The sequence below is a fragment of the Trachypithecus francoisi genome, unplaced genomic scaffold (assembly GCF_009764315.1).
Source record: "Trachypithecus francoisi isolate TF-2019V2 unplaced genomic scaffold, Tfra_2.0 Lachesis_group21, whole genome shotgun sequence".
NCBI classification, from domain to species: Eukaryota; Metazoa; Chordata; class Mammalia; order Primates; family Cercopithecidae; genus Trachypithecus; species Trachypithecus francoisi.
The window spans coordinates 44,728,995-44,741,879 of NW_022681467.1; the positions used below are offsets into that span (position 1 = coordinate 44,728,995).

Genomic DNA, 12,885 nt, shown 5'->3' on the forward strand with positions numbered 1-12,885 from the left:
TGATGGAGAGAGAAAGGCCAGGGAGGGAATGTAGGGCCAGGTGAGAAGATCCCAGCCCTAGATCCATGTGGGGGCTCTGGACTCCAAGAGAACACTGTAAACCTGCTCTTGCCTGCTGAGGGTGGAGGGGCAGGAACGAGTGTCAGGGGAATGGAGAGGAACAAACAAGCCCTCACACCTAGGTGGGCCACAGGAGGGAGCCCTGGCAACTACCATCCCACCTCTGGCCCATGGCAGGCAGAGAAGCATCAGCAGGGTGAGATGAGAAATCATCATCACTCGGCTGAAGGATGGAGCACTGAAGCTGGGTAAGTTTAGGGTGCTAGCACATAGGAGGAGAAGGTACACATCGCCTGTAACTGTAAAGAATACTTCAGAATTATTTTACAGGAATATAAGCTTCAGATAGGCTTTTTAAGAAATAAGCCACAATCAAGTACATTTTAAAAGAATCTGCAAAGAATCTGTTGTGGGTCAGATCTTATTTCTAAGGGAAACATTAAACACCCTCCCTTACTGGGCTGGGCGCGGTGATTCACGCCTGTAATCCTAGCACTTTGGGAGGCCAAGGTGGGTGGATCATCTGAAGTTAGGAGTTCGAGACCAGCCTGACCATTATGGAGAAACCCCATTTCTACTAAAAACACAAAATTAGCTGGGCATGGTGGCACAAGTCTGTAATCCCAGCTACTCAGGAGGCTGACGCAGGAGAATTGCTTGAACCTGGGAGGTGGAGGTTAAGGTGAGCCAAGAACACGCCACTGCACTCCAGCCTGGGCAACAAGAGTGAAACTCTAGCTCAAAAAAACACAAAATCCGCTCTTACCTCCCTCGTCAATTTGGATGGACTATATTGTCTTTTAAGGCAACATATATTAAAATGTATCTCATGTCCCACTTTGCACAGACAACTCACTGATATTGTTTTCAGAACACAAGGTCTCAACAACAAATGAAGTTATTAAACAAGAATTTAGGGCAGACGCTAGACAATGACAAAAACTGAGTCCTTTTCAAAATTACTCTGAAGAGACCTTTAGGGACCACAAATGCTTCTGAGACTGATCTAAGTGATAAACCGGCCCCTCCAGCCCTCCCTGTCCAAAGAATACACATGTGAACACTGACACAACCATCTTCAGGCTGCTCAGGAGGTCCCCACACCAACTGAAGCCATCATCAACTCTCTACACATCCATGAATGCCTTAGTTAGGGGCTCCCAGAAGAAGAGAATAAACACTGCTTCACTAAAGTATGAATCTTAAATCCGGAGGTTCATATTATGTGAATATTACTCCAATGTTATTTAGGGAAAAAAATCACTCATGATAAATGCTAACAGGATTTTATAATACAAAGTCCTACATGTAAAATCAGGTTACCTCAAAATTCACAGGCAAGTTCCGTTTAAGTGCAATCTCAAACACTTGACTTATTTCAGATTTATTTAGATTTTCTTCTTCGGATTCTCTTCCATTCACCTGTAAGAATAATTGTTTAGTAGTTAGCTCTTATTAAAACCATCAATGGCCGGGTGAGGTGGTTCATGCTTGTAATCCCAGCACTTTGGAAGGCCAAGGCAGGAGGACAGCTTGAGTCCAGGCGTTTGAGATCATCCTGATCAATATGGCAGTTTGAGACCAGCCTGAGCAACCTTGTCTCTAAAACAAAAATAAAAACAAAAAAACAAAACTGAGGTGGATGTGGTGGTGGTATGTGCCTGTAGTCCCAACTACTTGGAGGGCTGAGGCAGGAGAATTGCATGAGCCCAGAAGGTTGAGGCTGCAGTAAGCCATGACTGCGCACCACTGCCCTCCGGCCTGGGTGACAAAGCAAGACCCTATCCCCTGCAAAAAAAAAACACCCATCAACATCCTAGCTGCAATGGTAAACCTTAAAAGCACTGAGCTTCGGCTTTACGAATTTAACCAAGGCCACACACACCTACCAAGTGTCACTGAATTTAAGAGGTTAAAAATATGTATGTCCTGTCAAGTTTGAGTCAAATTGTACCTCGTAAGTTCACCATAAACAATCCGCACATAACAGACCTTTGGATATGAGTCAGCCTGACTGTGGTTCAGCAAGATGTCACTGCTGCTCGGAACAGTGACTTCCAAAAGTACTCCTCAAGTAGTGGGAAGCCACATTTTGGAAAAGTCAAAATACATACAGATACATGTGGGACGTGGCAAATTCAGATTAAGGCTGTCCACCTGAGTATGCAGGCTTATATGAACATGAATTCCCTGGAAAACCACTTTTTCTTTCTTCCTTTTTTTTTTTTGGAGACAGAGTCTCGCCCTGTCGCCCAGGCCGGAGTGCAGTGGCGTGATTTCGGTTCACGGCCACCTCTGCCTCCCGGGTTCAAGCGATTCTCCTGCCTCAGACTCCTGAGTAGCTGGGATTGCAGGCATGCACCACCACCCCCAGCTAATTTTTGTATTTTTAGAGAGATGGGGTTTCACCATGTTGGTCAGGCTGGTCTTGAAATCCTGACCTCATGATCCACCTGTCTTGGCCTCCCAAAGTGCTGGGATTAAGGCGTGAGCCACTGTGCCCGGCAGGAAACCACTTTTAAGAGAATGCAGCCAGGCATGGCAATACACGACTGCTGCCCCAGTACATAGCAAGCTGACAGTTGAGGATCAGTTGAGCCAGCAGTTCAAGGCTAGAGTGAGCTGTGATCATGCCTGTAAACAGCCACTGAGCTCCAGCATGGGCAACAGTCTCTATCCCTATAACTAAAAATAAAGAAATAAGTAAGGATATGGTGAAACAAATTACAAAACTGCCATGTATCTCATACTCAACTGCTGTTGCCAACAATACAAGGCGCAAACTAATAAAGCCTCCTCAACAAAGGCAGAGATTTCATCTTTGAAACAAGGTTCGCTTAAGAGTCTTCCAATCAGGCCGGGCGCAGTGGCTCAAGCCTGTAATCCCAGCACTTTGGGAAGCCAAGAGGGGCGGATCACGAGGTCAGGAGATCGAGACCATCCTGGCTAACATGGTGAAACCCCGTCTCTACTAAAAAATACAAAAAACTAGCCGGGCGAGGTGGCGGGCGCCTGTAGTCCCAGCTACTCAGGAGGAGAATGGCGTAAACCCAGGAGGCGGAGCTTGCAGTGAGCTGAGATCCAGCCATTGCAGTCCAGCCTGGGAGACAGAGTGAGACTCCGTCTCAAAAAAAAAAAAAAGAAAAAAAAGTCTTCCAATCAGGGACGAGATTAAAGAGGAGCAAGGATCTTACTTCTGCGTGCTGATAACATGGATTTTATACTGTGCTGTAGTGATAATAAGAGGAACTAGATAAGCTCAAAACTTATCTAGCAAAGTCCCCCAAAACATGGCAAAAGAGCTGTTTTTCTTCACATTATTGCTTATTTTGTCAAAGAATTTATAAAGTCCTGCTTCTAAGATTCGAACTATCTGAACTAACCCATTCAACCCATGGCTGAAACTGCTAAACAGGCAAGGTATAGGACTATCCAAGATGTTACCTGTTGTGGATTCCTTATGTTTATCAGGTATATTCCACCTACGCTCAACGTTTTTTTTTTTTTTTTTTTTTAGATGGAGTTTTGCTCTTGTGTCGCCCAGGCTGGAGTGCAATGACGTGATCTTGGCTCACTGCAACCTCTGCCTCCTGGATTCAAGCGATTCTCCTGCCTCAGCCTCCCAAGTAGGTGGGATTACAGGCACCCACCACCACATCTGGATTTTTTTTTTTTTTTTGTATTTTTAGTAGAGATGGGGTTTCACCATCTTGGCCAGGCTACTCTCGAACTCCTGACTTCAGGTGATCCGCCCACCTTGGCCTCCTGAAGTACTGGGACTACAGGTATGAGCCACCACGTCTGGCCACTGAATATTAAAAGCTGCAATTGGCTGGGCATGGTGGCAAGCGCCTATGATCCCAAAACTTTTTAAGGACAAGGTGGGCAGATTGCTTATGCCCAGGAGTTCGAGACCAGCCTGGGCAACATGGTGAAATCCCATCTTTACAAAAAAATACAAATATTAGCAGGTATGGTGTCGCACATCTGTGGTCCCAGCTACTTGGGAGGTTGAGGGGGCACGATCACCTGAGCCTAGGGTGTTGAGGCTAAGGTGAGCTATGATGACAGCATTCTAGCCTCAGTGACTGTGAGACTGTGTCACACACACCAAAAAAAGCTATAATTAAAATCAAAATAAAACAAACTCTAGGTTAAATACATATATAACCAAGGGTATAATACTGGATAAATAAATTTATTCCAGATGCTTTTTGTAATTCCTTCTATCTATCCTTCCATAATCTTTTCTTTCCAATCTGGTTTCAGTGTATCTCACCTTAGTCAAAACTATTTTCATAGCACTTGTAGTGGTTTGCTAACCTACACATATTTGTTTTGTTTTGTTTTTTGAGACAGTGTCTCACTCTGTTGCCCAGTCTGAAGTGCAGTGGTACAATCATAGCTCACTGCAGCCTCAAACTCCTGACCTCAAGCAATATTCCCATCTCACCCTCCTGAGTAGCTGGGACTATGGCATAGGCACCACTCCCAGCTATTTTTTTCAATGTTTTGTAGAGATGGGGTCTCACTACGTTGTTCAGGCTGGTCTTGAACTGGGCTCAAGCAACCCTCCCACCTCAACCTTCCAAAGTGTTGGAATTATAGGTGTGAGTCACCATACCCAGCCCACACTTGTATTTTTGTTTAAATCCTAAGCAGAAAAAGGGTCTACTTTTTTATGAGTGAATCCTTAAAACTGGAAATTTCTTTTTTTTTTTTTTTTTTGAGACGGAGTCTCGCTCTGTCACCCAGGCTGGAGTGCAGTGGCCGGATCTCGGCCATTCTCCTGCCTCAGCCTCCCGACTAGCTGGGACTACAGGCGGCCGCCACCTCGCCCAGCTAGTTTTTTTTTAGTAGAGACGGGGTTTCACCATGTTAGCCAGGATGGTCTCAATCTCCTGACCTCGTGATCCGCCCGTCTCGGCCTCCCAAAGTGCTGGGATTACAGGCTTGAGCCACCACGCCCGGCCAAAACTGGAAATTTCAAGCAAGGTGCCTTAAAGGCTGGGGTTCTACAGAGGTTTGGCTTGAAATTTACAGGTTGGTGCAAAAGTAATTAGCAATCTAATAGTTAAATAGATACTAAACTTAAAAAAATAATAATACCATAAGCTTGTTCAACAAATGGTGCTAGGAAAACTAGATATCCACATGCAAAATAATAAGGCAGGACCCTTACCTCACACCATTAAGAACTCAAAATGGATCAAATACTTAAACATAAGAGCTAAAACAGTAAAGCTCCTAGATGAAAACATAGGGGAAAAGTGTCATGACACTGTATTTGGTGATGATTTCTTACATATGACATGAAAACTGCAGACAACAAAAAAAAGATTAATATTAGACTTCATCAAAAATTTAAAACACTCATGCATCAAAGGACACTGTCAAGAGAGTGAAGACAACCCAAAGAATGGGCTTTGCAAATCATTATCTCATAAAGGATTAATATCCAGAATATATAAAGAACCACAACTCCACAATAAAACAACCCAATTAGAAAATGGACAAAGGACCTACATAGGCATTTCTCTAAAGAAATACAAAAATACAAATAGCTGGCCGGGTGTGGTGGCTCACGCCCGTAATCCTAGCACTTTGGGAGGCCGAAGCAGGTGGATCACCTGAGGTCAGGAGTTCGAGACCAGGCCGGCCAACACGATGAAACCCCATCTCTACTAAAAATACAAAAAATTAGCCAGGCGTGGTAGCAGATGCCTGTAATCCCAGCTACTTGGGAGGCTGAGGCAGGAGAACTGCTTGAATCCCGCAGGCGGAGATTGCAGTGAGCTGAGATTGTGCCATTATACTCCAGCTCAGGCAACAAGAGCGAAATTCCGTTTCATAAAAAAAAAAAAAAAAACCACAGTAACACCCCTCTCACACCCTTAAGGATGGCTGTTACCAAAAGAAATGGAAATAACAAGTTTTTGGATATGGAGAAACAAGAAGCTTCCAGCCACTTATGAAAATGTAAAATGGTTGTGCCAGATTTGGATTTTATTAAAAATAAAATAGAAAATGGGCAGGGAGTGTGGTGACTCACACCTGTAATCCCAGCACTTTGGGATGCCTAGGCGGGGGGATCACCTGAGGTCAGGAGTTCGAGACCAGCCTGGCCAACATGGTGAAATCTCATATCTATTAAAAATACAAAAATTAGGCCAGGCGCGGTGGCTCAAGCCTGTAATCCCAGCACTTTGGGAGGCCGAGACGGGTGGATCACGAGGTCAGGAGATCGAGACCATCCTGGCCTACACGGTGAAACCCCGTCTCTACTAAAAAATACAAAAAACTAGCAGGGCGAGATGGTGGGCGCCTGTAGTCCCAGCTACTTGGGAGGCTGAGGCAGGAGAATGGCGTGAACCCGGGAGGCGGAGCTTGCAGTGAGCTGAGATCCGGCCACTGCACTCCAGCCTGGGCGACAGAGCGAGACTCCGTCTCAAAACACAAAAATTAGCAGAACGTGGTAACGCGCACCTGTAGTCCCAGCTACTTGGCAGGCTGAGGCAGGAGAATTGCTGGAACCAGAGGCGGAGGTTGCAGTGAGCCAAGATCACACCACTGCATGCCAGTCCAGTGAGACTCCGTTTCAAAAAAAAAAAAGTAATTTAATAGAAAATGTAAAATGGTACAGTTGCTGTGGAAAACAGTTTGGTAGTTCCTCAAGAAATTAAACATACAATTATTATATGATCCAGGAATTCCACTTCTAGATATACACCCAGAAGACCTGAAAGTAGTAACCTGAACACATTTTTATACACCAGGGTTCCTAGCAGCATTCATAATAGCCAAAAGGTAAAAACAACCCAAGTGTCCATCAACAGATGACTGAAAAACCAATGTTTACTATTCATACCATAAAACATTCACCTTTAAAAAAGAAATAAAATTCTGAAACATGCTGTAACAGAGATGAACCTTGAAAACATTACAGTTAGTGACATAAGCCAGACATAAAAAAACAAGTATCCATTTTTATGAAGTGCCTAGACCAGGCAACTGCATAGAAACAGAAAGTAGAGTAGAGATTACCGGGGATTGCAAGCAAGGGAGTGAGGCGTAACTCTTGAATGAGTCCAGAATTTCTATTTCTGAAAATGAGTACTAGTGATAGTTGTGCAAAACTGAGAATATATTTTAATGCCACTGGTACACTTAAAAATGTTTAATACTAAAAAAAAAAAAAAAAAAGTTTAATACTTTTAGATGTATATTTTGCCTGAAATTTTTTTTTTTTTTTTTTTTTTTTTTTTTGAGACGGAGTCTTGCTTTGTCGCCCAGGCTGGAGTGCAGTGGCTGGATCTCAGCTTACTGCAAGCTCCGCCTCCCAGGTTCAAGCCATTCTCCTGCCTCAGCCTCCCGAGTAGCTGGGACTACAGGCGCCGCCACCTCACCCAGCTAGTTTTTTTTTTTTGTATTTTTTAGTAGAGACAGGGTTTCACCGTGTTAGCCAGGATGGTCTCGATCTCCTGACCTCGTGATCCGCCCGTCTCGGCCTCCCAAAGTGCTGGGATTACAGGCTTGAGCCACAGCGCCCAGCCGCCTGAATTTTTTAAAAAGCAGCAACAAAACTGTTTCACACCAAATATTAAGATACTAGAAGGCCGGGCGCGGTGGCTCAAGCCTGTAATCCCAGCACTTTGGGAGGCCGAGACGGGTGGATCACAAGGTCAGGAGATCGAGACCATCCTGGCGAACACAGTGAAACCCCGTCTCTACTAAAAATACAAAAAACTAGCCGGGCGAGGTGGCGGGCACCTGTAGTCCCAGCTACTTGGGAGGCTGAGCCAGGAGAATGGCGGGAACCCGGGAGGCGGAGCTTGCAGTGAGCTGAGATCCGGCCACTGCACTCCAGCCTGGGCGCCAGAGCAAGACTCTGCCTCCAAAAAAAAAAAAAAGATACTAGAAAAACACAGTATTTGTGCTAACCCCAGATTAACTCACTTTTGTGCACAACATAATAAAGTTTGAAAGCTGTTTCCTTAAAGAGCATCCAGAGTTTTTTTTAAATAGATGGTCTCTTTAAAAAAAAAAAGGTCCACATGCTAAGAACTGTGCCAATGGGAATGCTCTCCTTATGTGCAGCCAGAACACAGTTTGGAAATAAACTAGGTGCTCAGACTGTCATAAGACTTCGCACGCCATGTACATGCCCCAATTTTCAATGTTCTGTTCATTCTATCAGCCCAATTAGGTTTAACTTTCATTTTTATTTACAACCTATTTCAAATATACAGAAAAGTACAGATAATAATGTAACAGGCAATTTCCTGGATTTAACTAATGTCAACAGCTGGGTGCTACTGACATCAGACTGTTTTTTTCTGTTTTAAGAAAAACAATGAGCCACCCACGGTGGCTCACGCCTGTAGCACCAACACTTTTGGAGGCTGAGATGGGTGGTTTGTCTCAAGCCAGGAGTTCAAGATCAGCCTAGGCAACAAAGTGAGACCTTAATCTCTACAAAAAAATTGAAAAATTACCTAGGTGCAGTGGAGTGTGCCTATAGTACCAGCTACTGGGGTGGCTGAGGCAAAAAGATCACTTGATTGCCCAGGAGTTTAAGGCTGCAGTGAGCTATGATCGTGCCACTGCACTCCAGCCTGGGTGGCAGAGCAAGACTCCACCTTTTAAAAAACAAGGCAACAGGCCAGGCGTGGTGGCTCACGCCTGTAATCCCAGCACTCCGGGAGGCTGAGGCAGGCGGATCACTTGAGGTCAGGAGTTCAAGACCAGCCTGGCCAACATGATGAAATCCTGTCTCTACTAAAAATACAAAAAGTAGCCGGGCGAGACTCTTGTCTCAAAAAAAGAGGCAATGGCCAGGTGCGGGCGTGGTGGTTCGTGACACCTGTAATCCCACCACTCTGGGAGGTCAAGGCGGGCGGATCACAAGGTCAGAAGATGGAGACCATCCTGGCTAACGCAGTGAAACCCCATTTCCACTAAAAATACAAAAAATTATCCAGGCATGGTGGCAGGCACCTGTAGTCCCAGCTACTCTGGAGGCTGAGGCAGGAGAATGGCGTGAGCCCGGGAGGCGGAGCCTGCAGCGAGCCGAGATCGTGCCACTGCACTCCAGCCTGAGCGACAAAGCGAGACTCCGTCTCAAAAAAAAAAAAAAAAGAGGCAATGAAGTCCATCTCACTATCATTCCCAGGGCAGTTAATCACTATCCTAAAGTGAGACTGCATCTCTGCATCTTTCCCAGTCGTGTTTTTAAATGAATATATTTTTGTGTTTTGAAAACTCACAGGCCGGGCACGGTGGCTCAGGCCTGTAATCCCAGCACTTTGGGAGGCCGAGGCGGGCGGATCACAAGGTCAGGAGATCGAGACCATCCTGGCTAACACGGTGAAACCCCGTCTCTACTAAAAAATACAAAAAACTAGCCGGGCGAGGTGGCGGGCGCCTGTAGTCCCAGCTACTCGGGAGGCTGAGGCAGGAGAATGGCATAAACCCGGGAGGCGGAGCTTGCAGTGAGCTGAGATCTGGCCAGTGCACTCCAGCTTGGGTGACAGAGCGAGACTCTGTCTCAAAAAAAAAAAAAAAAAAAAAAAAAAAAAAAAGAAAACTCACATACCTCATTCTCAGAAACTGCCTTTATCATTATTATAAATCCAAACTTATAAGTTTACACTAATGACTGTAATCCCAGCACTGTGGGAGGCCAAGGCGGGAGGGTCACTTGAGCCCAGGAGTTTGAGACCAGCCTGGGCAACATAATAAGACCTCATCTCAACAACAACAACAAAAAATATTTATTTTTTATTTTGTTGTTGTTGAGATGAAGTCTCGTTCTGTTGCTAAGACTGTGGAGTGCAGTGGTATTATCTCAGCTCACTGCAACCTCCATCTCCTGGGTTCCACTGATTCTCCTGCCTCAGCCTCCCAAGGAGCTGGGACTACAGGCACAAGTCACCATGCCTGGCTAATTTTTTATGTTTTTAGTGGAGACGGGGTTTCATCATATTGGCCAGGCTGGTCTCGAACTCCTCACCTCAGGTGATCCACCCGCCTCGGCCTCCCAAAGTGCTGGGATTACAGGCATGAGCCACCACGTCCAGCCAAAATAAAAATTTTTTTAGTAACAATTTATACGAATGAAATGCTTCTTTTCTATTTTATATACATGTATCAAGGTTCCACATACGACTGATAGAAAACTATCAGGTCTACTGCTCAGTTCCACACCCTAAGCCAGTGGTTTTCAACCAGAGCAGTACTACAATCACTTGGGAGCTTCACAAGTTCAGATACTGGAGCCTGCTCCAGACAACTGAACTCAAATTTTTGAGGGCATGGCCTGGATAGCAGTTTTATTTATAGTATTTGTTTATTTTTTAAATAAGTCCCCAGGTGACTGGAGTTGCGATTCACTGCTCTAAGCCATTGCTTCCAGAGGAGTATCATTAGGAACAAAGCAGCGAGTAAAATAAAAATGCAAAAACCACGTATTTGAAAATGAAATTATATTGCTCTTTTACATAATTTTTGTTTGTTTTTTGATACAGGGCCTCAGCTCTGCTGCCCCGGCTGCAGTGCAATGGCATAATCAGAATTCATTGCAGCCTTGATCTCCCAGGCTCAAGCAATTCTTCTGCCTCAGCCTCCACATTAGCTGAGACTACAGGTACTTGCCACCATTTTTTTTTTCCCCAAGTATTTTTGGTAGAGATGAGGTCTCTCCATCTTGTCCAGGCTGCTCTCAAACTCCTGGGCTCAAGTGATCCTCCCGCCTCAGCCTCTCAAAGTGTTGGAATTATAGGAATAAGCCACCACGCCTGGCTCATTAAAAATTTCCTATTATCCAGACTGACAAAATGTTCCAAGTAGGGAGGCAGCAAATGGTTCAAAACTAATTCACAGGCCGGGCGCGGTGGCTCAAGCCTGTAATTCCAGCACTTTGGGAGGCCGAGACGGCTGGATCACTGGGTCAGGAGATCGAGACTATCCTGGCTAACACGGTGAAACCCCATCTCTACTAAAAAATACAAAAAACTAGCGGGGCGAAGTGGCGGGCGCCTGTAGTCCCAGCTAGTCGGGAGGCTGAGGCAGGACAATGGTGTGAACCCGGGAGGCGGAGCTTGCAGTGAGCCGAGATCCGGCCACTGCACTCCAGCCTGAGGGACAGAGCGAGACTCCGTCTCAAAAAAAAAAAAAAAACTAATTCACAAAAACCATTCCCACCCAGTAAAACGAGGAAGGTTTAGTGAGCACCCAGTCTTGTCTTCACAACACAGGAATTACTGTTAACACTGATTCCATATGTATAGTTCAGCAATAAAATCCAGGCAACATTAAGAAAGAGGCCAGGTGTGATAGCTCATCCCTATAATCTCTGCACTTTGAGAGGCCATGGTGGGCGGATCACTTGAGCCCAGAAGTTCAAAACCAGTCTGGGCAACATGGCAAAACCCGCATCTCTACAAAAAATACAAAAATCAGCCAGGTGTGGTGGTGCATGCCTGTAGTCCCAGCTACGAGGGAGGCTGATATGGGAAGATGACTTGAGGCCAAGAGGTCAAGGCTGCAGTGAGCCGCAATTGTGCCATTGCACTCCAGCTAGGGTGACAGAGGAAGACCCTATATCAAAACAAAACAACAGAAAAGAAAGAAATGCTCTGAACCATACTTAACCCTCACAGTATGCTAGGAAAATTAGCCATCACCACTTAATAATGGCTCCAACACTCTTTTATTTTGCTATATCTAAAGTCATTTTACAAATAATTTACCAAATAAAAGGATGACAAAAGCCATTTTAACAAGAACTTAAACACAGCAAACCCAGCTTCTTATCCCAATGTTTCTAATTTGGAAGGCACATATACCCAAAATAAAAAGCAAGGTCCTCTATATGCAACTAACTGCTCATCGCCTGCTGCACCTGCACCTGCACCTGGGGCACAGCCCACCTGCAGCGATGTCAGATTCCAAGTCCATCTCCAACCAGTTCTAACTTATCAGGACCTCAGATTCTTCATGTACTGGCACTGTCAAAACATACTACTTTTGAAACAGACACATAATTCTATTGAAGAGAAAACAGCCATTTCTTTGCTCTGTAAGTGCAAAATGCTTTCATTTTTGGATTTATAAACACCAACGGAAGGACCAATCCAGTGACTTTTGTCATTTTTATATCTATTTTCTTCCAATCACCTTTGGACACACACCTCTTTGTGCATTTGTTCACTTATTTTGTTAACAATAAGTGGTAAGAAATAAATGTTGGCGGCCAAACATAAAAGAATGTTGTCACGGGTATTTTTTTTTTTATGCAAACAGGATGGGGCAGGTTCTTGTTGAAAAATGTTGCATGATGAAGTCCTTTCTGTTGAATGACTAGATGAGAATACCACATTTCCTTTCCATACATCAGAGAAATAATCACTAGCTGATTCTTGAGTATGGGGAAATTTATCTATGCTAGCATCTGAAGACTCACAGTCTGAGATTTTGCTTAGACAATCTCACCATCATCATTACCGTCTGGAGTGCTGCCATCTATCTGTCTTTTTGTGTTCATTTTCTGATTTGTTAATCATCAGAAATGTCTTCCACTGTCAGTTCTCTTCTCCTTCACATTACAGATGAAAAACAGAAAAATTCTGGATTCTCACTTGGGTTCAATGAAAGCAAAAAGGAGACTCAAAAGACGGTGTCTCCAGTCTTCTTTTTTTAACTTCTTGAAAGATAATGCAATAGACTAGGCAAGGCCATAAGAATAATAAAAGATGGTGTCATGATGACAATTATTTCACTATTATATATCCACCCCAGAGGCTTTATCATTCTTCCATTTTCTTA

The 12,885-nt window shown here is 44.5% G+C and overlaps 1 protein-coding gene across 9 annotated transcripts in view; it reads right to left on the bottom strand.

Annotated features, from left to right (window-relative positions):
* Positions 1 to 12,885, bottom strand: part of STAU1 (staufen double-stranded RNA binding protein 1) — an 83,922-nt gene that overhangs the window by 22,235 nt on the left and 48,802 nt on the right. For all 9 annotated transcript variants that reach the window (XM_033186688.1, XM_033186686.1, XM_033186681.1 and 6 more), the window contains one exon: positions 1,384 to 1,482. In XM_033186688.1, coding sequence (XP_033042579.1) covers positions 1,384 to 1,482 — 99 coding nt within the window. The remainder of the gene's footprint in view (positions 1 to 1,383; positions 1,483 to 12,885) is intronic.